The sequence below is a fragment of the Myotis daubentonii genome, chromosome 8 (assembly GCF_963259705.1).
Source record: "Myotis daubentonii chromosome 8, mMyoDau2.1, whole genome shotgun sequence".
In the NCBI taxonomy this organism is placed as follows: domain Eukaryota; kingdom Metazoa; phylum Chordata; class Mammalia; order Chiroptera; family Vespertilionidae; genus Myotis; species Myotis daubentonii.
The window spans coordinates 36,454,815-36,476,891 of NC_081847.1; the positions used below are offsets into that span (position 1 = coordinate 36,454,815).

The window sequence follows — 22,077 nt, forward strand, 5'->3', positions numbered from 1 at the left end:
TCTATACTCCCTTTCTTTTGTTTTTGTTACTTATAGTCAGTGATTATGAAAATAATTAACTCATAGAAAAGCAGGTAAAATGGGAAACATCAGAATCTCTCCTATTTTTATTTTTTAATCCTCACTGGAGGATATTTTTTCCATTCATTTATATATTTTTTTTTTAGAGAGAGTGGAAAGGAGGGGAAGAGACAAAGTGAGAGAAATATCGATGTGAGAGACACATCAATTGGTTGCCTCCTGCGCGCGCCCCGACCAGGGCTGGGAATCAAACCTGCAACTGAGATATGTGTCCTTGACCAGAATCGAACCCAGGACCCTTTAGTCTGTTGGCCGAACTCGCTAGGGCTCTTTCTCCTATTTTTAAGGCAAAGAAATAGATCTATTAATTAGATAATTTGTGGCTTTTGTCCACAATAATAAATTTGAAACAATTCAAATAAGAAAACAGTGCTACTCTCTTTCCAGTAACCATTATGTTCAGATTGTAGAAATCCTCAAATGAGTTAAAACATCTTCTGATGTATAAATTATAACTGGTCCCTTTCATAGCTAGCATTTGCTAGATACATACATATATGTATTACTTTGATAGATACATATGTATGGTTATATTCAGAGCATTTTTCTTAGATGTGATCAGATATTTCTGATATATAAATATTTACTGAATTATTTCATTATGGGTTCTAAGTAAAATTAATGTACTATTTAAAATAACTATGATGAATATTTTTAAACTTCAGACAATTTACTGGACAAGCAAGAGTAATCTGAATTAGTGTTTTGAAAATAAAATTAAAGATTTGACTCAGTAAGTAAGCTGTGTGCATATGAAATCTTGTTTTTCCTCTGTGTTTTATATATATTAAATGATATATAATTAGCATGAAGGCTTACAAATGCATGTTTAAACATTATTGAATATAGTGTCATATTCAGAGTCTACTTGTTTTTGTAAGCAAAAATAAAACTTTACCCTTTTGGTTTTGTGATAGGCCATTTTAAATGGTGAGAGTTGACTTAAGTCATTTTTATATTTCAGCAACTGGCCATGCCACAGCACATAAAGATTACAGTAACAAGAAAAACATTGTTTGAGGATTCCTTTCAACAGGTACTGTTTGATTCACACTCAATGGTTTGTCCCCTGGCTGCCAGCCCAAACCATCTTTTGGTGTTGGCAATTTAAACCGTTTGGAACTTATCGAGTTGGAGCCTTGAATTTTAAGTCTAATCTCATTTCCAGTTACCTTAGTACTTAAAATTTAGAAACATTCAGATAGTTTTATATGTGTGTTTTGTATATGTGTATGTTTTATACTTTTGAAATAATCAGAGTAACTTAGTGAGTTTCAGGTTTCTATTTTTAAGCTAAGTGGTTGATTTGAAATAGATACTTAAGTAAGAAAATAGGCTTTTGGTAGACAAAAGTCTGGAAATATCTATATGAACGTTGGATAGAAAAGAAGTGGGGAAGACTATAGTTTTTATAGTTGTGTAATACTTGCATTTTTATAGTAAGCATGGTACTCCTATAATTAAAATATTTTTATATAGGAAAGTGGTCATTAATTCCAATATTTAAAAAAAGATGTTTTCAGAAGTCGTCAATAAACATACACACACACACACACACACACACACACACACACACAATAGAGGCCTGGTGCACGAAATTCATGCACGGGGCGGGGGTGCTGTCCCTCAGCTCAGCCTACACCCTCTCGCAGTCCGGGACCCCTTGCTCCTTACAGCCCACCTGCACGCTGTTCCTTACTGCTTGGCTTACTGCTCCTTAGCGCTGCCACAGAGCCAGCCGTGAGCCCAGCTTCTGGCTGAGCAGCACTTCCCCTGTGGGAGCACACTGACCACCAAAGAACAGCTCCTGCGTTGAGCATCTGCCCCCTGGTGGTCAGTGCACATCATAGTGACTGGTTGTTCTGGTCACTTAGGCTTTTATTTTATATATATATATATATATATATATATATATGTGTGTGTGTGTGTGTGTGTGTGTGTGTGTGTGTGTGTGTGTATATTTTTTTTTTTTTTTAAAGAAAGAGAAAGAGGAAGGGAGAGGGCATAGAAAGATAGAGACCTTGATGAGAGAGACATCATTGATCGGCTGCCTCCAGCATGCCCCCTACTGGTAATGGAGCCCGCAACCCGGGCATGTGCCCTGACCTGGAATCGAACCAGAGACTTCTTGGTTCCTGGGTCAATGTTCAACTACAGAGCCACACTAGGTGGGCAACAAATTATTTTAGTTGTCTTAAGAACCGGAGTTAATTTATTATTTACCTTTATTTTGCAACTTTACTAAGCAAATGCAACTGAATGTTAAGTGATTTTTTTGTAGGGAAGATTAAATGATCAGTGAAAAAAATGTGTTAATATGAAAACATACAGTTAGTCCTTGTTTTATGATGTGGATGTGAGTCTTTATTATCAAGCCCCTGTGATAATTGTGATAGTTACAGCTTCAAGTGCCACACTGAGTGCAAAGGAAAAAGAGATTGTCTGAGATAGTTGACAGTAGCTGACTTCCTTTCAAAAATAGATACGTTGATTTCCTAATGGAACTTCAGTTATTAACATTGAAAGGTGAAAGCCGGTTGGCATCCTGCTAAGTAGGAACAGATAGCTTTTTAGCAGCAGAGCTAAGACTATTTAGAGAATTATGAGTGATTCCCTTGATCTGATGTGAGTTCCAATGCCATTCACTACTCCAGTCGTTACCTTTTCCTAATTTTTATATTAATAGCTACTGTGTGTCACTGAGTATTCAGTCTCTGGTGGGCCACTTTCTTAGAACATAACTTGCCTATAGCAATGCTGAAAAGATGCAAAACATGATTAAATGTCCTTTATCTTTTAGCTTCAGAAATCAGAGGCTTTTGCAGAATGACAGACCAGATGGTGCTAAAATACTTGTTTAAAATTGTCATCTTATATTTGACATTTATTGAATTAAATACGAAATTTAAAACGAGAAAAAATTGATTGCTTTGGAAGTGCGACAACTTTGATAGCAAAATTAGCATCAGATTTTTTTTGATAACTGTTGGATAAAGTTGTTTTGGGCAGTAAGTGTTTTTATTAACATAGCATGATTACTTATGAGGGAAATTGAAGGATAAAATTTTTTTCCTTCATCTTAGGCTTTTGTTAAAGAATAATATTTAAAGATTTTTTCCCAGAGAACAGTGAATCCCCAGATATTAGACACAGGGAAAAGGAACAACCAGAATTTCCAGGAGAACAGTCTCAGGTTTGGAGGAAAGTCTCAAGCGACATCAGTGATAGCCCCTAGGGTTTGGGGAGCAGCCATGAAGACAAGGAATAGCCAGAGAGAGCAATTTTTAACCTTTTGTTTTGCATTGCTATATATCTAGCCTATAGTACTTACTGAATATTTGTCATAAACATATCATAAGCATTGCATTTTTTTGTTACATCTGAGATTTTCTTGTTTGAGTGGGATATGAATTCATAAAAGTGATATATCTGTTTTGTGGAAACAGAGAAGCCTTGGCATAAGCAAAGTACTTACTGAGCCTCTTTGGAATTTAAATGTGAGTGTTCATTCATATCATTTCATAAAAATAGAGGCATTGTATCAACTTCTCTCTCTCTCCAGGCCCTGCCATTTTTCTTCTAAGAATAATAACATTTGTAATGTTCTACAGGCCCCATTTTGGCAGATAATAAAATTGTTTTACAGAGAAAGAACCCAAATAACCTATTTATTGTAGCTCAATAATGGTACTATCCTTCAAAGATGAAGATGATCTTATTATTAACTACTGTAGTGGGACACAAAATTTGAGTATTTTTTCTAGGTATTTATAAGTTTCTACTGAGAGTGTTTCCAAAGTTAACTTTATCCTCTCTGCAGCCACTGGTTTTCATTTCCAAGTTTGCCAATCAGCTATTATGTGTACCTTTTGGCTGTTAAACCCAAATTTACCAACACAGAACCATAAAAAGCACTTAACCTCTGACCAGGCCCACTGTTAACCGCTCTAAGCAAGTGAGAGAAGCAACTTTATAAGTGAATAGTAGGATCATTTACAAGAAAATTAATATGTATAAAGTGTATAAATATATATGAAACATTAATGTATTTTGTGTATGTGTGGTGTTGATTCTGTGTCAATGGGGAATTTAACCCTTTGAGTGCCAACCAATATCCTAGGAACTATGCTGAAATTGCCAAGGCATTTTTGCTGATTTTACAGCAGTTTAGGAAAAAAATTATGAATCGCAAGTAAATGAAGTTACATATTCAAAAACTTAAGTAAACCTTTACTACATTTGTTTTCATCTTTGACATATATTGTTTGCTGATTGTATTATAAAATACTAGTAGAAAAAAAAATTGAACAAAACATACAGTGTTAAAATAAAGCACTCCTGGCACTTTTGGCGAAAGACAGGAGGAGCACGATTGCGCTCCTCGGCACTCTAGGGGTTAAGTTACCTATGATGAAGGAGATTTCAAACCTAGAAGTGGTAGAATGGTGTTTTAACAACTACTTTTAGCAATTCTTTTACTTTATTGTTTTGTAGATAATGAGCTTCAGTCCCCAAGATCTGCGAAGACGTTTGTGGGTGATTTTTCCAGGAGAAGAAGGTTTAGATTATGGAGGTGTAGCAAGGTAGTGATAATATGAATACTCAGAACTTAGTTCCTTTCCTCCAAAGGTATCATTACACTTTGCTTGCAAGTATTATTTTCTCAATCTTATATTTCAGGAAAATGAAATGTAGGGAATTATTGTACCTTTATTATGCTGCAGCTGTAGAATTTCAACAACATTAATTCAGAAGGTAACTCTGAGATACTGCCAGTTGGTTTCACCCATATCACTCATTTAGTCCTCAGAGTAACGCTGTGAGGTAGAATTTTACAGGTAATAATGAAGTTGAGACTCACCTAAGGCACATAATTAAGTTGTGCAGCTTGGATGCAAGCTTTGTATCACAACCAGAAGCCAGTGTTATATCTACTACCTCATGTCTGTTCCTATAGTCATCAGGTCATTTTCCCCATCACAGATTAATGGGTACAGATAATAGTCACTCAATTTCCAACTCAGGATAATATATCTGTTTTGAGATAGAAGACTGTATGTATAAAATAGGAGTTGAAATCTTTAAATCTGCTTTCTTAATAATGGAGCTTCCAGTCAAATCCTAGTAGGTAGACTGAAGCAAGAAATTGCTTTGCTTATTCCCTACACTATATCATATCAGTTTAAAAATTTGCATAGCAGTAGCACTGTGGAAAGGCAAGGACTTTGGTGTCAGAACTGGATTTGAGTCCTTTTTGTGCACTCATTAATATGACCTGGGGCAAATATTTTTATCTGTAAAATGACCTAGAGTGCTCACTGATTGTTGGCTACAATTTAGTAGTTTTTTATTTATCACACTTCAAAGTGTTTGAAGTACCCACAGGTAAATAATAAATATGAGTAGAAACATTTAATTTTGTATGGGTTAAAGATAATTTAGGAAGAGGGCAATTTTTTATTCTTAATTAGAACATGAACTATCATTAAAGTATAAGCAGAGACCATGAAACTAACAGAAAAGAAATCTCAGACACAAGATTATATCACATGTATTGCCCCAGATCTGCTTTGCCTACTGTTCTATCAGACCTACTTACATTACATAATTAGTACCAATAATCTTATGTTAATATTGGTTGGTATTTTCACAGCATTTGCATTTGAGTTTCTCAGAGCATTTTTCTAATGAATGAGTGGCTTGAATTAAGTGTTTCATTGCCTCTGTGAAATTGGATTGTTTTTCATACGTATTTGTCTAGGATTTAGAGAGCAATGGTACTTGATGGGGATCACTATGGGACTTAGAAATCATTGGAATAATATTAGACTCGCTTCAGCTGCTCTAACCACATGGGTCAATTGATGAAGTTTAAACTTGGCTATGTATAGTATTTTATTGATCCTAAGACTAACATTTTCATATTTTAACATCTCTGAAATTGGGATATGTATCACAATTATAATTGGGGAAAAAGTTTTAGTAGTTGTTTTAAAGTTGATGGTGTCTTAAATTCTTTGAAATATAATAATAAGCAGTATAAATATCATCTCTGTGAAATAGATGTCAGAGTGAACAGAAGCAGTAAAATCAACATGGTAGTTTAGGAAATTATCACCAGTTGAAGAGTATAAATTTCTAACTTTGTAGCACTGCCCTTTGATTTGTTGGCATAGTTACTTACACAATTTTTTACCCAAAATTTTCTTTTTATTTCAGGGAATGGTTCTTTCTTTTGTCACATGAAGTGTTGAACCCAATGTATTGCCTGTTTGAATATGCAGGGAAGGATAACTACTGCTTGCAGATAAACCCCGCTTCTTATATCAATCCAGATCACCTGAAATATTTTCGTTTTATTGGCAGGTTTATTGCCATGGTAAGTACAGGAGGAGAACTGTGTGGACTTTGCTAATTCAGCAATACTAAAGCATTGTTATTTAACTTTCTCATTGGAAATTTTCTCATCACTAAGACATTTCTAAGATTGGGTTTGTTATATTTGCTCTTTTTCTAGAAATGTGTCATAAGAAATCATGTAACAGGGGAGCCCTTTTTAAATGAGGAACTCACCTAGCATTCTGAAATACAATGGATATCATAAAATTATCTTAAATGGTATTGTTTGTTTCTTTCATAGGCTCTGTTCCATGGGAAATTCATTGATACAGGTTTTTCCTTGCCATTCTACAAGCGTATCTTGAACAAACCAGTTGGACTCAAGGATTTAGAATCTATTGATCCAGAATTTTACAATTCTCTCATCTGGGTTAAGTAAGTTTGTTTCCATTTATTTTATCAAAATATAATCTATATACTTTCATTATAGTGTTGATATCTAAACTTTAACCAGTTAACTGCCATGATATTTTGAATTTAAAAAGGTCCACTGCTTGTGTCTGTGGACACTTATGGCGTACAAAATAAAAATGTAATTAGTTTATTGAATTTAAGTGGTCTACATTAAATGTCATTATTCAGTATGATAAATTTTAAAGAAATAATACCCAAGATCTTCAGCAAAAATTATGACTTGAGAGCATAATTTTTTATTTTTCTTATTTTTATATTATAATTTAATAGTAATTATTTAAGACCATAGTCCTTTAGTTAAAAACTTTTTATATATTTGGATTAGTATAACAAGTAGTGTTAATTTCATTTGTGCAGAGAAAACAATATTGAGGAATGTGGTTTGGAAATGTACTTCTCCGTCGATAAAGAAATTTTAGGTGAAATCAAGAGTCATGATTTGAAACCCAATGGTGGCAATATTCTTGTAACAGAAGAAAATAAAGAGGAATATATCAGGTGAGAGAGAATGTTCCTTTTGACATAGTTTAGCCCTTCTATTGGACTACAGCACGTTGATAATTGCCTAGTAATCCTAATGGACAATATTTTAGAAAATAATTTTTTTGCTTTTTAACTAATCATTATGAGAACTGATCTTACATTATTAAGAACATGAATGATCACTTTTTTTACCTTATAAGTGTTGAGAGAGGAACAAGAAAAGTGCTATGGGAAGTCAAAAGAGGGAGACATCATTTCATCTAGTTGTAATCATCGAGTAAGTAGTCGATGATTTTTCAGTTGAGCCTTTCAGTTGTGTAGAAATCAGAGTAGAAGTTATGAGCAGATGCTCTAACCAGTTTTGCTCAGTGGATAGAGCGTCAGCCTGTGGACTGAAAGATTCCAGGTTCGATTCTGGTCAAGGGCATATACCTTGGTTGGGGGCACATCCCCAGTAGGAGGTGTGCAGGAAGCAGCTGATCGATGTTTCTTTCTCATCAATGTTTCTAACTCTCTATCCCTTTCTCTTCCTCTCTGTAAAAAAATAAAAAATAAGAAAGTTATGAGCAGAGAGATGGAAGCTGGAAAGCACAAATCACAGACAGTATCAGGCAGCTCAGAGTTGATAACCCATTCTGCCATGTCCTGCGTTTCAGAAGCCAAAGAAAATGAAAAATCTTTGGAAGATTTGGAGGCTAATAAGTTATGATAACCCTTAAGAGAATACTTATTACAGTTATCCAGGTGGTAGATTGGAAACCAGATTATAAGAAATTAGGAGTAAATTCAGTAGACAGTCTAAATTTCGTCTTCAACAAATCTGGCAACAAAAAAATGAGAGAAGTAGGACAGATTTTTGTGGAGGCAGCAAGGTAGAGTGACTATCCTGCAGGTAGTTCAAACTAAACCTTACAAGAAATTAGTGTAGTGGGTACTAATGGGGTTTTTACCACCTTGCTGGTATATTTTCAACTTAACCAGAATTTTGAAGTTTATAAAAATGATAGAAAATAATTTTGGCTATAGTACAACTTCCACTTTTTCTCCAAAAGTGGGAATTTTAATGGTAGAGGTAGTGCTAGATAACTCTTTTAAGTACCAATTCCATACTCACTGTGCCATGTAACATGTCATTGATAAGCATCTCAAATTTATATGCAGATATTTTCATGGGGTATTTGTAGGATCTGATAAAATTTATAAGTAAAATGATGGTTTTTAGTATGTCCTCTGCATTGGTTCAGACTTTTAGTCTCAAGAGTCTTTAGTTCATTCACATATTCTCGACACCAATTCAGGGTTAGATTTCACATATGTGCTTCTTCTTGAGTTCTAGTTTCTGGGTATCTTGCCTGCTTTTCTACTTTTTAAATATTAATATATTCATTCCAGCTTTCTTAATTTTTTAAAATATATTTTTATTGATTTCAGAGAGGAAGGGATAGAGAGATAGAAACATCAATGATGAGAGAGAATCATGGATCGGCTGCCTCCTGCATGCCCCCTATTGAGTGTCGATCCCGTAACCTGAGCCTGTGCTCTGACTAGGAATCAAACAGTGACCTCCTGATTCATAGGTTGGTGCTCAACCATTGAGCTGAGCCACACTAGTCAGGCCAGATTTCTTATAATTAGTATTTGCATGGTATATTTTCCTCCCATGTCTTTGTATTTAAAATATGTTTCTTATCAGCAGCATGTTTCTGGATCTTGCTATTTTTATCTAGTTTGAACATCTTTATTTTTTACTTTTTAATTGCACAGTTCAGTACATTTACATTTCATTTTGTTATTGATGATTGGACTTAAGTCTGCCACCTTGCTATTTGTTTCTTATTTTCCCCAGTTTTCTTTATTCCTCCTTTTCTGCCTTCTTTTGAATTAATAGAATAATTTTTATTCTTTTTTTAATCTCTCCTGGTTAACTATACCTCTAATTTTCTTAGTGAGTACTCTAATGATTATCCTCCTATCTAATAAAAGAGGAACATGGTAATTGGCGTACGACCGCTACCCTTCCCATTGGCTAATCAGGTCAATATGCAAATTAACTGTCAGCCAAGATGGCGGCCGGCAGCCAGGCAGCTTGAAACTAACATGAGGCTTGCTTGCTTCAGTGATGGAGGACTCCAACGTTCCCGCCTGCCCCTGCAGGCCTCTGAGCTGCAAGCAACTATGTAACAAACATAGAAGCTAAACAAAACCCCAGAAACCTGCCGGGGCTTCAGCCAGCAGGATCGCAACATTGTAAGCAAAGGCCAGAAACCTACTTTCAGCAGCGGAGGCCTAAGAGCTGGAGCCAAGCCTCAAAGCTAAAGCTGGCCCAGAATAAAAAAAGAAAAAGAAAAAAAGGAGCGGTTGGGAGCTTCAGTCACCCCCAGCCTGAAAACAGCCCTCAGCTCCTCACCCAGACTGGCCAGGTACCCCAGTGGGGACCCCCACCCTGAAGGGTGTGTGACCAGCTGCAAACAGCCATCATCCCCTCACCCAGGCTGGCCAGGCACCCCAGTGGGGACCCATACCCTGATCCAGGACACCCTTCAGGGCAAACCAGCCAGCACCCACCCATGCACCAGGCCTCTACCCTATATAGTAAAAAGGGTAATATGCCTCCCAGCACCGGGATCAGCGGAGCCGCGAGGCCTCCCGGCACCGGGATCAGCATGACAGGGGGCAGCGCCCAAACCCCCTGATCGCCCTGCGGCTCTGTGTGTGACAGGGTGTGGCACCCCAACCCCCTGATTGGCCCTGCTCTGTGTGTGACAGGGTGCGGCGCCCCAACCCACCCTCCCCGCCCCACAGGCCCTGCTCTGTGTGTGACGGGGTAGAGCCATAACCTCCCCATTGGCCCTGCCCTGAGTGTGAGAGTGGCGGTGCCCCAACCCCCTGATCGGCCCTGCTCTGTGGGTGATAGAGGGCGGTGCCCCAACCCCCTGATGGGCCCTGCTCTGTGCGTGACAGGGTACAGAGCCCCAAACCCCCTGATGGGCCCTGCTCTGTGAGTGGCAGGGGGAAATGCCCCAACCCCCTGATGGGCCCTGCTCTGTGCATGACAGGGGGTGGCGCCGCAACCTCCCCATCAACCCTGCCTTGAGTGTGACAGGGGATGGTGCCCCAACCCCCCAATTGGCCCTACCCTGAGCATGACTGAGGGTGGAATCACAACCTCCCGATCGCCCTGCTCTGTGTATGACATGGGGCGGCGCCCCAACTCCCCAATCGGCCCTGCTCTGAGCCCGACCAGGGGCCGCACCTAGGGATTGGGCCTGCCCTCTGCCACCCAGGAGCAGGCCTAAGCCAGCAGGTTGTTATCTCCCGAGGGGTCCCAGACTGTGAGAGGGCACAGGCTGGGCTGAGGTACCCCCTTCCCCCCCCGAGTGCACAAATTTTTGTGCACCGGGCCTCTAGTCTATATATATAAAAGGCTCAGTGTCCATCTGTGCAACTGGTAGCTATGACACGCACTGACCACCAGGGGGCAGACGCTTAATGCAGAAGCTGCCATGATGTGCACTGGCCATTTAAAAATAAACTGCACCATGGACCTGGCGCTGACAAACCAACACTCAGCTTCCCCCAAGTGCGACATAAGCCCTGCCACCACCCCAGAGCAACACCCCACAAAATCACAGCCGACACTGCCAAGACCCCATGGTGCAAAATGCCGTCCATAGCCCAGCCCAACCTAGAAATGGTCGCTGTGGGTGCCGGGTAATGATGTCACGCAGCAACACCCAACTTCCTCTCCACAGCATCTAGCCTCCTTGGAGTGTCTTCTGCCCAGGAACCCAACTTGCTTTATAGCCAGGTGCAAACATTTTACAGTTTAACCAAATATCTGTGAAGCGTTTTCCCGTGCCTCATCTCATTTGATCCTCACAGAAGTCCTGGAGTAGGTAGATAGGAGACTTGGTGGAATCCTGTTTTCTTTTCTTGAGTGGGAAAACATAGATTTAGAAAGTTTAGAAACTTGACCCGAATGAAAAGAGGTAAGAGATGGTGGACCTTGAAAATGATTTCAGGTTTTCTCACTGCGCAGAATATGGTCAAATACTGCTGCAGTTAAATATTTTACCCTTTGTTCTCCCTGCATGATCTACCATAATAATCTGCTTCATGTTGATATTTATTACTGTGTTGCTGACAGTTACCTGAAAGAGAAGTTGGGGTGCTTTACTGGGCTCGAAAAAGTTTAGCTACATCAGATAGCATGTCTAATTAAGCAAGTTTATTCTATATCTATAAAAGGCTAAGTTGACTTGTGCATGCACGATTACATATAAAGCTCTCGCTGGCACCAATCGCACGCATGTGTTTTGATCTGTCATTGTTGATCGTGAATTTGGTTGACACTTCTATTATAGAGAAAAGGCGAATAGCAATATTAAAATATTTCTTCTAATTAATTTCCTTTCAGTGTGCATGAATCCGTGCACCGGGACATTAGTAATGATATAAATCCTTAACTTATCACTTATAATTAACATTTTATTAACATTAATATTATATATGGTAATATAACATAATTAATATCACACTACTACTTATACCAGATAAGAGACTCATAATAGTATAATTCCATTTATCTCACTCCAGCCATTTGTGCTTTTTGTTGTCATATTTTATTTCTTACGTTATAAACCCATAATTATTATTGTTCTTATTATTAGTCTTGCTTTAAGCAATCAATAGATTTTTAATGAAATCAAGAAAAATTACTTTTTTATATTTACTAACATTACCATTTCTGGTTCTCTTCATTTCTTCCCACAGATCTATTTTTCCATATAGGATAATTTCCTTTCAGCTTTAAAAACTTTCTTTTCCATTTATCTTAATGTGTACCTGTTGGCAATAAATTCTTGTAGATTTTACTGAAAACATGTTTATGTCACCTTCAGTTTCAAAGGATATTTTCACAAGATTCAGAATTCTAGGTTTATAGGATTTTATTTCCTCTGTTTTTTTTTTAGCACTTCCCATAATGTCATTTTATTGTTGGCTTCTGGTGTTTTTTATGTATGCCATTGTTTTTCTGAATGAAATGTGTTTTTTCTGTGACTTTTTAAGATTTTCTCTTTAATTTTGGTTTTTAGCATTTTGACTCTGATCTAAATGTGATTTGACTCTGATCTAAATCGCACGTACAAGCTCAGAAAAGCCAAGCAGGATATGTATGCTTGGCTTTTCTGAGCTTGTATGTGTGATTGATGCCATTTATTTCAGCAGTTGGAGACTATTTTGAGGCTTTATCTCAGTGGATCATCCTTTTGCTTGCTTACCTCTGTACATACTTCAGAGACCTCAGTTACATATTTATTTAACTTTTAATATCATATTATGGTTCTCAGATGCTGTATATTGTTTTAGAGAGAAAGAGAAAGGAATAGAAACATTGATGAGAGAGAAACATCCATTGGTTGCCTCCTGCAAGCCCCTTCTGGGGATTGAGCCCACAACCAGGGCATGTGCCCTGACTGGGAATCAAACCTGTGACATCATGGTTCATGGGCTGATGCTCAACCACTGAGCCACACTGGCCAGACCTGTATATATTTTTTATATTCTCTGTCCTTCAGTTTGGATCATTTTGATTGATCTGCCTTTGAATTTACTTCTCTTAAACTTACCAATGAAATTTTAATTTCAGATATTCTGTAATTTCCATTTGGTTCTTTTAAGAGTTTCTCTGCTGCCCTGGCTGGTGTGGCTGTTGGTTGGAATGTCACCATGTACACCAAAAGGGGCGGGTTTGATTCATGTTCAGGATACATACCCAGATTGCGGGTTCAATCCCTAGTCGGGATACATGCGGGAGGTAACTGGTTGATGTTTTTCTTACACCCATGTTTTTCTCTTTCTCTCCCTCCTTCCTTCCCTCCCTTTTTCTTTCTAAGATCAATTTTTTTTAAGTGTTTCTCTGCTGAGAATCTCCATCTCGTTACTAATTTTTTTCTATCTTGTTCTATAAATTCTTTAATATGAAGTCTTTGCTGACTTCAACATTAAGTCATCCATGTGCTTTATTCTATAGATTTTTTTCTCTTGATTATGGGTCACATTTTTCTTTGCATATGTAGTCATTTTTTAAATCATTTTTTATTTTTTTTAATTACAGTTGACATTCAGTATTATATTAGTTTCAAGTGTACACTCCAGTGATTAGACATTATATAACTTAGAAAGTGGTCAGATGACCCAGTAGATCTCGTACCCAGCTGACACCATACATAGTTATTAGAATATTATTGACTGTATTTCCAATGCTGTACTTTACATTCCCATTACTATTAGGTAACTACCAATTTCAACTTCTTAATTCCTTCACCTTTTTCACCCATCTTCTCAAGCTCCCCCCCACCCCCCAATCTGGCAACCATCAAAATGTTCTCTACCTCTTCCTTTCTCTCTGAAATCAATAAAAATATTTTTTCCTCAACGTTTATAATTGTAATTACCAGAAGAATTATTCTAATACAACCAACACTTCCATTTTCCAAAATTTTAGAGTTTTTAGGAAACTTTTGGATTTTAGTTGCCTTTACTTATCAAGTAATCAAATACCTAAAATAAGCATTTGTTTGCTCACTAAATTTTTTATTTTTAAAATAGCTTTTTATTGATTTTAGAGAGGGAGAGAGAGATAGAAACATCAATGATGACCATAATGCAAGGCTTTTCTAAATAAATACACCTTAAGTCCTTGGGGGGGGTTGGGGGGAAGAAACATCAGTGATGAGAGAGAATCATTGATTGGCTGCCTCCTGCATGCCCCCCACTGGGGATCAAGCCCACAACCTGGGCATGTGCCCTGACCAGGAATCAAACTGGGACTTCCTGGTTTATAGGTCAGTGCTCAACCACTGAGCCATGCCAGCCAGGCACTCATTAAATTTTTTTAAATAAATATTCTGTAATAAAATGGAAAAACACAGTTTATATTTATTGTGATTTTTAACTTTGTTCTATGTCTTAGCTATGTAACTATGTAGATGAAGTTTAGAAGACAGTCGAAATTGTAATCTAGAATATTTAGTAGAGAGGAATTTTCATTAAAAATAATTTTTATTCGAAATTAAAAGAAGCTTAAGAGACTTTTGCAATGTATGAACTTTATTTAGATTCTGATCTTAGCAATATATTAAAATGGAATCATTCGGTAGAATTTAAGCAATGAATATTTGATATAAAGTAATTATTCACTTTTTTGTGTGATAATAGAATTACGGTTATGTGGGGTGTTGTTTTTTTTAACATATTTGTATTGATTTCAAAGAGGAAGGGAGAGGAGAGAGATAGGAACATCAGTGATGAGATACAATCATTGGTTGGCTGCCTCCTGTACCCTCCCTCCTGGGGATTGAGCCTATAACCCAGCCATGTGCCCTTGACCAGAATCAAACTCGGGACCCTTCAGTCCTCAGGCCAACACCCTATCCACTGAGCCAAACCAGCTAGCGCATGGTTATGTTTTTTAGAAAGAGACCTCATCTTGTAGAGAGAGATACTAAAATATTTATGTTTAAAATGAAATTATATTTAGAGTATGGGTAGTGGTGTAATGAAATAAGATTGGCATTGTATTGAAGCTGGAATATCTATATTTGGGGTTCATTATATTCTTTCATATATGGAGGTTTTCATAATAGTAAAGCTTTTTAAAATTATTTTTGTACTCGGAATTTAAACGTAACATCTAAACTTCCTGATAGTTTTTTTTAATATTTATTTACCAGAATGGTAGCTGAATGGAGATTGTCTCGAGGTGTTGAAGAACAGACACAAGCTTTCTTTGAGGGTTTCAATGAAATTCTTCCCCAGCAGTATTTGCAGTACTTTGATGCAAAGGAGTTAGAGGTAATAAGTTTTTCTTCTTTCCTTTGCAGCATGCTGATAAATAATGCCTTCAGTTGTCTGCTTTCAGCTCACTTTCCAGTGGCAATATTTTTTATGTAGGCAGGATGTTTAAAATCATATAAAAGAATTAACCAAAAAAAAAAAAAAAAAAAAGGATTACTATCAGAACCTCTCTACAATGAATGGCTTATTTACCTGAATCTGTTTATATATGACACATCAGAAACTCAACCTTTCCGAGTATTATAGATACAGTTATTGATACATAGTTACAATCCATAGCCTCTTGATTAATTTTTTTTGAATGTTGTTTAATATTCGTTCTTATCTATGTCTAGCATTATTATATAGGTTGTACACTTACCTATAGAAATCATTTGTCTTTTTCATCCCAAAAGGTCCTTTTATGTGGAATGCAAGAGATTGATTTGAATGACTGGCAAAGACATACCATCTACCGTCATTATACTAGGACAAGCAAACAAATAATGTGGTTTTGGCAGGTTTGTCTCACTTTATTTCTATTGACAAACACACTGTAATTTTTTAGAAATGTGTTTACTATATATGAAAATAAGTTACATAAAAAAAAGTATCAGTATCTGCAGACCCCTGGTTCCATCCTATGCATTATAATAAATGAACATGGTTTATGGCACCATCCTTTTAAGACTATTGCCAAGTAAGCTGTACACAACTTTCACCTTTGCTCAGAGTATAACTCCAGATGATAAGATGCTTTGGAATTTTATAGAACTGTCTAAAGTATGGTTTTCATTATTCATACCTCATTAAGAATTACATAATGTTTAGAAGGCAAACTTAAGAAAGAGACTTGGTTTCGAATCATACTGGTGTCTCTTCAAAAAAATGTTGGTTACAGCGCATAAAAAGATTTTCAACATTACTAATAATTAGGAAAGTGCAAATCAAAATCACAAGGAGATATCATTTCACACCCGTTAGGGTGGCTATTATGAAAGGGAAAAAATAATCATCCTTGGAGAGGATGTGGAGAAATTAGAACTTTCTGCATTGCTGCTGTGAATATGAAATGTACACCACTGTGGCAAAGTTCGGTGGTTTCTCAAAAAGTTAAACATAGAAGTAATATATGATCCTGGTTGAAGTTTCATTCCATATACCAAAAGGTGGCTGGTTCGGTTCCCAGTCAGGGCATATACCTAGGCTGTGGGCTCGATCTCCAGTTAGGGCACATATGGGAGGCAGCTAATCAATGTTTCTCTCTCTATTTAATGTTCTCTTCCTCCCTTTTTTTCTCTCTCTCAAATCAATGGACATATCCTAGGTTGTGGGTTAAAAAAAAAAAGAATTAACATATGATCCGGCAGTTCTACTCCTAGGTATACCCAAAAGAATTGAGAGCAGGGACTCAGATACTTGTATACCTGTGTTCATAACTATATTCACAGTAGCCAAAAGGTGGAAGCAATCTAAGTGTCCATCAACAGATGAACGGATAAACAAATTGTGGTATATACATACAAAGGAATATCATCCAGCCTTAAAAAAAAAAAAAAAAAAAGGAAATTCTGCCCTAGCCACTTTGGCTCAGTGCATAGAGCCTTGGCCTGTCGACCAAAGGGTCCCAGGTTTGATTCCAATTGAGGGGTACGTACTTTGGTTGCAGGCTCTTCCCCAGCCCAGGCCCTGGTTGGGGCGTGTGCAGGAGGCAACCAATCGATGTGTTTCTCTCACATCAATGTTTCTGTCTTTCCCTCTCTCTTCCACTATCTCTAAAAAAGATTAATGGAAAAATATCCTTGGGTGAGAATTAACAAAAAAAAATAAAAAAGGAAATCCTGACATAGGCTACAACATGGATAAATCTTGAGGATATTATGCTAAGTGAAATAAGTCAGCCACAAAAGGACAAATACTGTACGATTCCACTTATATGTGGTACCTAGATTAGGCAAATTCATAGAAACAAAGTAGAATAGAGGTTACCAGGGGCTGGGGAGGGGAACTGAGGCAGTGGGAAGATAAGTTTAATGCATTTAGAGTTTTTGTTTGGGATGATAAAAAAAAATGTTCTAGAAACAGTGGTGATAGTTACATAACAGAGTTAATGTACTTAATGCCATTGAATTGTACACTTAAATAGTAAATATTTATGTTATATATATTGTACCACAATAAAAAAAATTTTTTTAGCCCTGGCCAGTGTTGCTCAGTTGGTTAGAGCGTTCTCCCATACATTGAAAGGTGGCAGATTCGATTCCCAATCAGGGTGTATGCCTAAGTTGTGGGTTCAATCTCTAGTTGGGGTGCGTATCAGAGGCAGCCAATCAGTGTTTCACTCTCAAATCAATGTTTCTCTCTCCCACCTCCCCCTTCCTCTCTAAAATCAATAAAAAACATTTAAAATTAAAAAAAATTTTTTTTAATTTCTGCTATTTACTTAGTCATAAGAAACGCAGATTAACTGAGCTTCTGTAACAAATAGGATTTGTATTTTGAAACACTTGATAGTAGTACAATAAGATATTTATCATTTTTAAAAAACATGTTTTTATTGATTTTTAGAGCAAGGGATGGGGAGAGAGAAACATCGATGTGAGAAACATTGATCAGTTGCCTCTCCAGTGCACCCTGACCAGGGATTAAACTAGCAACCTTTTGGTGCACAGGACAATGTTCAACTGAGCCACATAGGCCAAGGCAGATAAAAATTATTCTTGACCAAAAAAAAATTTGGCTAAGCCATAATACCTGTGCTACAAGATGAAAGCACCCTCCAGAAACCTAATACTTTTAATCAGAGTTATTATTTAGGAGTTAAAAGCTATATAATTTTGGTAACATTTAGCTGTACCTTAAAACCTAAAAAACATCGAGAAAAGGAGGTTATTAGGGTAAATCTGGATCAGAATTCTGTGAGTTTGATTTCACTTGTTCATAAATTCAAAAGTCTATTCTGCCTCAAGCTCTGTGTCCTATGTAATGAATATCCTATAGGGCAGGCAGATGTGGGGTGGGGAAGGAAATGCTGCCCTAGAACTGATCTTGAAACTACATGAGTAGGGAGCTCTTGGGCCCAGGGCACCCTCTTTTTCTGTCTCCCCTAAGGATGTGGTCCTAAGATTTACATAGGGGAAGGCTGGTGGGGCTTTGACAAACATGGAGAAGGTCCTCCATCCACAGTAGCGGATACAGTCATTATTATCTCGTGCATTTGACACTGGGAGTTTATTTAAGATTTTTCTTGTGATTCCCAATCAGGGCAAATGCCCAGGTTACAAGCTTGATCCCTTATAGGGGCATGTAGGAGGCATCTCCCTCCCCCTTCCTATCTAAAATCAGTAAAAACATATTTTTTTTAAAAAAGATTTTCCTTGTTTATTATGTTAAACATATGACCTATATTTCTCCTTAAATGTGCTTTAAACAGTTTGTTAAAGAAATTGATAATGAGAAGAGAATGAGACTTCTACAGTTTGTTACTGGAACCTGCCGATTACCAGTTGGAGGATTTGCTGACCTCATGGGTATGTATATAGGATTACTTTTCCTATAGAAAAAATTATCACACTGCTGTTACATCATTGTGTATACAACTTATCAGAAATAAAAATAAGTGTAGCCATTTTCTTAAATAGTCATAGTTAACCTGGATTTGTCTAAACTTTTAAAATCACTTTGTAATTCTTACCTGGAAATTTTAAGCCCTTCAACTCGACCCTACATTTTAACTTAGGATAGCAGTCTTCTATTTGTAAATCTGTTTGTTCATTGAGTCATTTGGCCAACATTTTTGTCTCTCCTATGAGCCAGGCACTGTTGGTTGTATTATACTATATTTTTAATGATGTGTTTACCACTCTTCCCTGTTATACCTGGAACTCCTTAAGATATAGGTCCATACCTTCATCTTTTTATTTCTGGCATCAAGCACAGTATTTGTCACATAGTAGTCACTGATTAAAGTGTGTTGTTTTGAAATGAATAACCATGAGAATATTTATTTTGCAACTAGATAATAAAGTAGATTCAAGTCTTCCTTTAACACCAATGTTATGTCAAGTACCATAGGAGGATAGGAGAGAATTTGTGATCCCTAAGCCTGCTTCAGCTGAAGCAGAGGGTCAGAATTAAAAGAACTAGGCAATTTTGGGAACCAGTTTAAATGCCTTTAAGAGCCAGACCAAAATAATTTGGACATTACTCTGAGGGTATTAGAAGTTACGGAAACTTTTTGAAGAGAGGAAACTTGCTGAAACTGCATTTTAGGAAGATTTGATGAAAAAGCAGAGCATGCATTAAAAGATAGGGAGAGCCCTAGCTGTTGTGGATGAGTGTTTGAGCATCAACCTATGAACCAGGAGGTCACGGTTTCCATTCCCTATCAGAATTGTGGGCTCAATCCCCAGTAGGCAGTGTGCGGGAGGCAACCGATCAATAATTCTCTCTCATCAATATTTCTGTCTGTCTTTTCCTCTCCCCTTTTCTTTGAAATGAATAAAAAAAATATTTAAAAAAATAATAATAAACTATTTTTTAAAAAAGAAAAAGATAGGGAAGAGCCTGGAGGTAGGAAGAAAGTATTAGAGCAATGATGAGAAACTGATCTTAGGAGATGAAAGTAGAAATAGAAAAGAGGAGATAAGTGCTAGAGAAGTTCCAAAAGTAGAAACTGTACTCAATTAAAAGATGAGATAAGAAGAAAGAATGTCAAAGATAATATGTTATGAAATACGGAGAAATGGAGAAACTGTGACATGTAGAGAACATGGTTTGAAAGTGTTAGGGAGGGCAATGAGTTGCTTAGAGTCTGCTGAGTTTAAGGTGATTGCCAGACAACCAAGTAGAAAATATTCAGGGGGTGGGGACTCTTGCACTCATGCACATCTTTTTGGGACACCCTATATTTCTGAGCCTCTCCCCCCCAAATTTTTTATTCAATTTAGTAGGTTTGGGATAGGGTCTGTAGTTTTGTAATTTTAACAGTTTCCCTGGTGATGCTGATATGATGCTGCTACATTGGGGATCACAATTTGAGAACCATTGTATTATTTAACTGTTGATGGTTTCACTATGTTTTAGGGAGCAATGGACCTCAAAAATTCTGCATTGAAAAAGTTGGGAAAGAAAATTGGTTACCCAGAAGTCATACCTGGTAAGTAAAATCAGAAAAAGTAGAGAAAACAGCCTTTTCCAGTTGTTCTGTAGATATTAAAGCCTATTAGAAATGAAATATTTTCCCCATTGTATTGAATTATTCTTAACTTTTTTGAGGCATAATTTACTATAAAACTTACCCATTTGATTCAATGATATTTAGTAGATTTACAGACTAGTAACCATCACTATGATCCAGTATTAACGTATTTTCATTACCCCCAAACAATTTGCCCATTTCCAGTCAATCCCTTTTCCCACCTCTGAGTTGTTTTTTAAATCTGATAGTTAGAAAACTTTTACCTTTTCTCTGACGGCACAGAAAGAAATCAATTCTAGATAGCTGTTGGGAGAACCACTTTCTAACATAGTGAACAGAAATGTTATCAACACTAATAAAAGAGAAAAATGGTAATTGGTGTACGACGATACCCTTTTCATTGGCTAATCAGGGCTATATGCAAATTAACTGCCAAGATTGGCAGTTAACTGCCAACAAGATGGCGGTTAATTTGCATATGTAGGCACAATGCAGCGAGGCGAAAGGGAAAGCAGGAAGAAGCCCCCTGCCACTGACAGTGATCGGAAACCCAGGGGGGAGCTAAGAGCTGGGGGGCAGGGCAAAGGCAGCCCTGGAGCTGCCTTTGCCCTGCCCCCCAGCCATGATCGGAGAATCAGGCGCCTTTGCCGCCCTGGCCAGTGATAGCAGGAAGTAGGGGTGGAGCCAGCGATGGGAGCTGGGCACGGTCGAAGCTGGCAGTCCCAGGAGCTAGGGGCCCCTTGCCTGGGCCTAAAGCGGAGCCCACGATCGCGGGGCCACTGCAGCTGTGGGTCCCCGCTGCCCGGGCCGGACGCCTAGGCCAGAGGCATCCTGCAAGGGCAGGGGCGGAGCCCGCGCGATCGCGGTGCCCCCCCGCTGCCACTGCAGGTCCCCGCTGCCCGGGCCGGACGCCTAGGCCAGAGGCGTCAGGCCTGGGCAAGGGGCCAATCCTGCGATTGGAGGGTGATGGGGGTCAACGCCTGAGGGCTCCCAGTATGTGAGAGGGGGCAGGCTGGGCTGAAGGACACTCCCCTCCCCTCTCCCCCCCCCCCCCCACACACCCAGTGCACGAATTTCGTGCACGGGGCCCCTAGTTTTCTCATAAATGCCATTGAACCACATTTCCAAAAATGTACAAAACTAAAAACCAACTGTAATCTTAATTAAAATATTTGTTGGAATTTGACCAAAAGCTCAGAAATACTTTGACTTTATTTTGTGAGACATTTCTGTGGTTATATGTGGACTTTGATGGATAGTCCTTTATTTTCCCCATCTGTCCTTTTTTTTTTTTTTTAAATACATTTTATTGATTTTTTTACAGAGAGGAAGGGAGAGAGAGAGTTAGAAACATCGATGAGAGAGAAACATCGATCAGCTGCCTCCTGCACATCTCCTACTGGGGATGTGCCCACAACCCAGGTACATGCCCCTGACCGGAATCGAACCTGGGACCTTTCAGTCCGCAGGCCGACGCTCTATCCACTGAGCCAAACCGGTTTTGGCCCCATCTGTCCTTTTTAATTGTTTTATTGTTTGTTCCTTTACATTTTCATACACATATGTGTGGTTTTTTAAAAAAATAACTTGCTCTGGCTGGTTTGGCTCAGTGGATAGAGCGTCGGCCTGCGGACTGAAGGGTCCCGGGTTCGGTTCCAGTC

The 22,077-nt window shown here is 38.0% G+C and overlaps 1 protein-coding gene across 6 annotated transcripts in view; it reads left to right on the forward strand.

The window, feature by feature from the left end:
* The window catches only part of ITCH (itchy E3 ubiquitin protein ligase), a 130,001-nt gene that overhangs the window by 103,724 nt on the left and 4,200 nt on the right, over positions 1–22,077 (forward strand). For 4 of the 6 annotated variants that reach the window (XM_059705913.1, XM_059705914.1, XM_059705916.1 and 1 more), the window contains 9 exons: positions 1,046–1,117; positions 4,576–4,664; positions 6,301–6,460; positions 6,722–6,855; positions 7,252–7,392; positions 15,114–15,234; positions 15,633–15,737; positions 18,650–18,746; positions 20,302–20,374. In XM_059705913.1, coding sequence (XP_059561896.1) covers positions 1,046–1,117; positions 4,576–4,664; positions 6,301–6,460; positions 6,722–6,855; positions 7,252–7,392; positions 15,114–15,234; positions 15,633–15,737; positions 18,650–18,746; positions 20,302–20,374 — 992 coding nt within the window. The remainder of the gene's footprint in view (positions 1–1,045; positions 1,118–4,575; positions 4,665–6,300; positions 6,461–6,721; positions 6,856–7,251; positions 7,393–15,113; positions 15,235–15,632; positions 15,738–18,649; positions 18,747–20,301; positions 20,375–22,077) is intronic. The other 2 variants (XM_059705917.1, XM_059705918.1) reach the window with 2 other exon arrangements.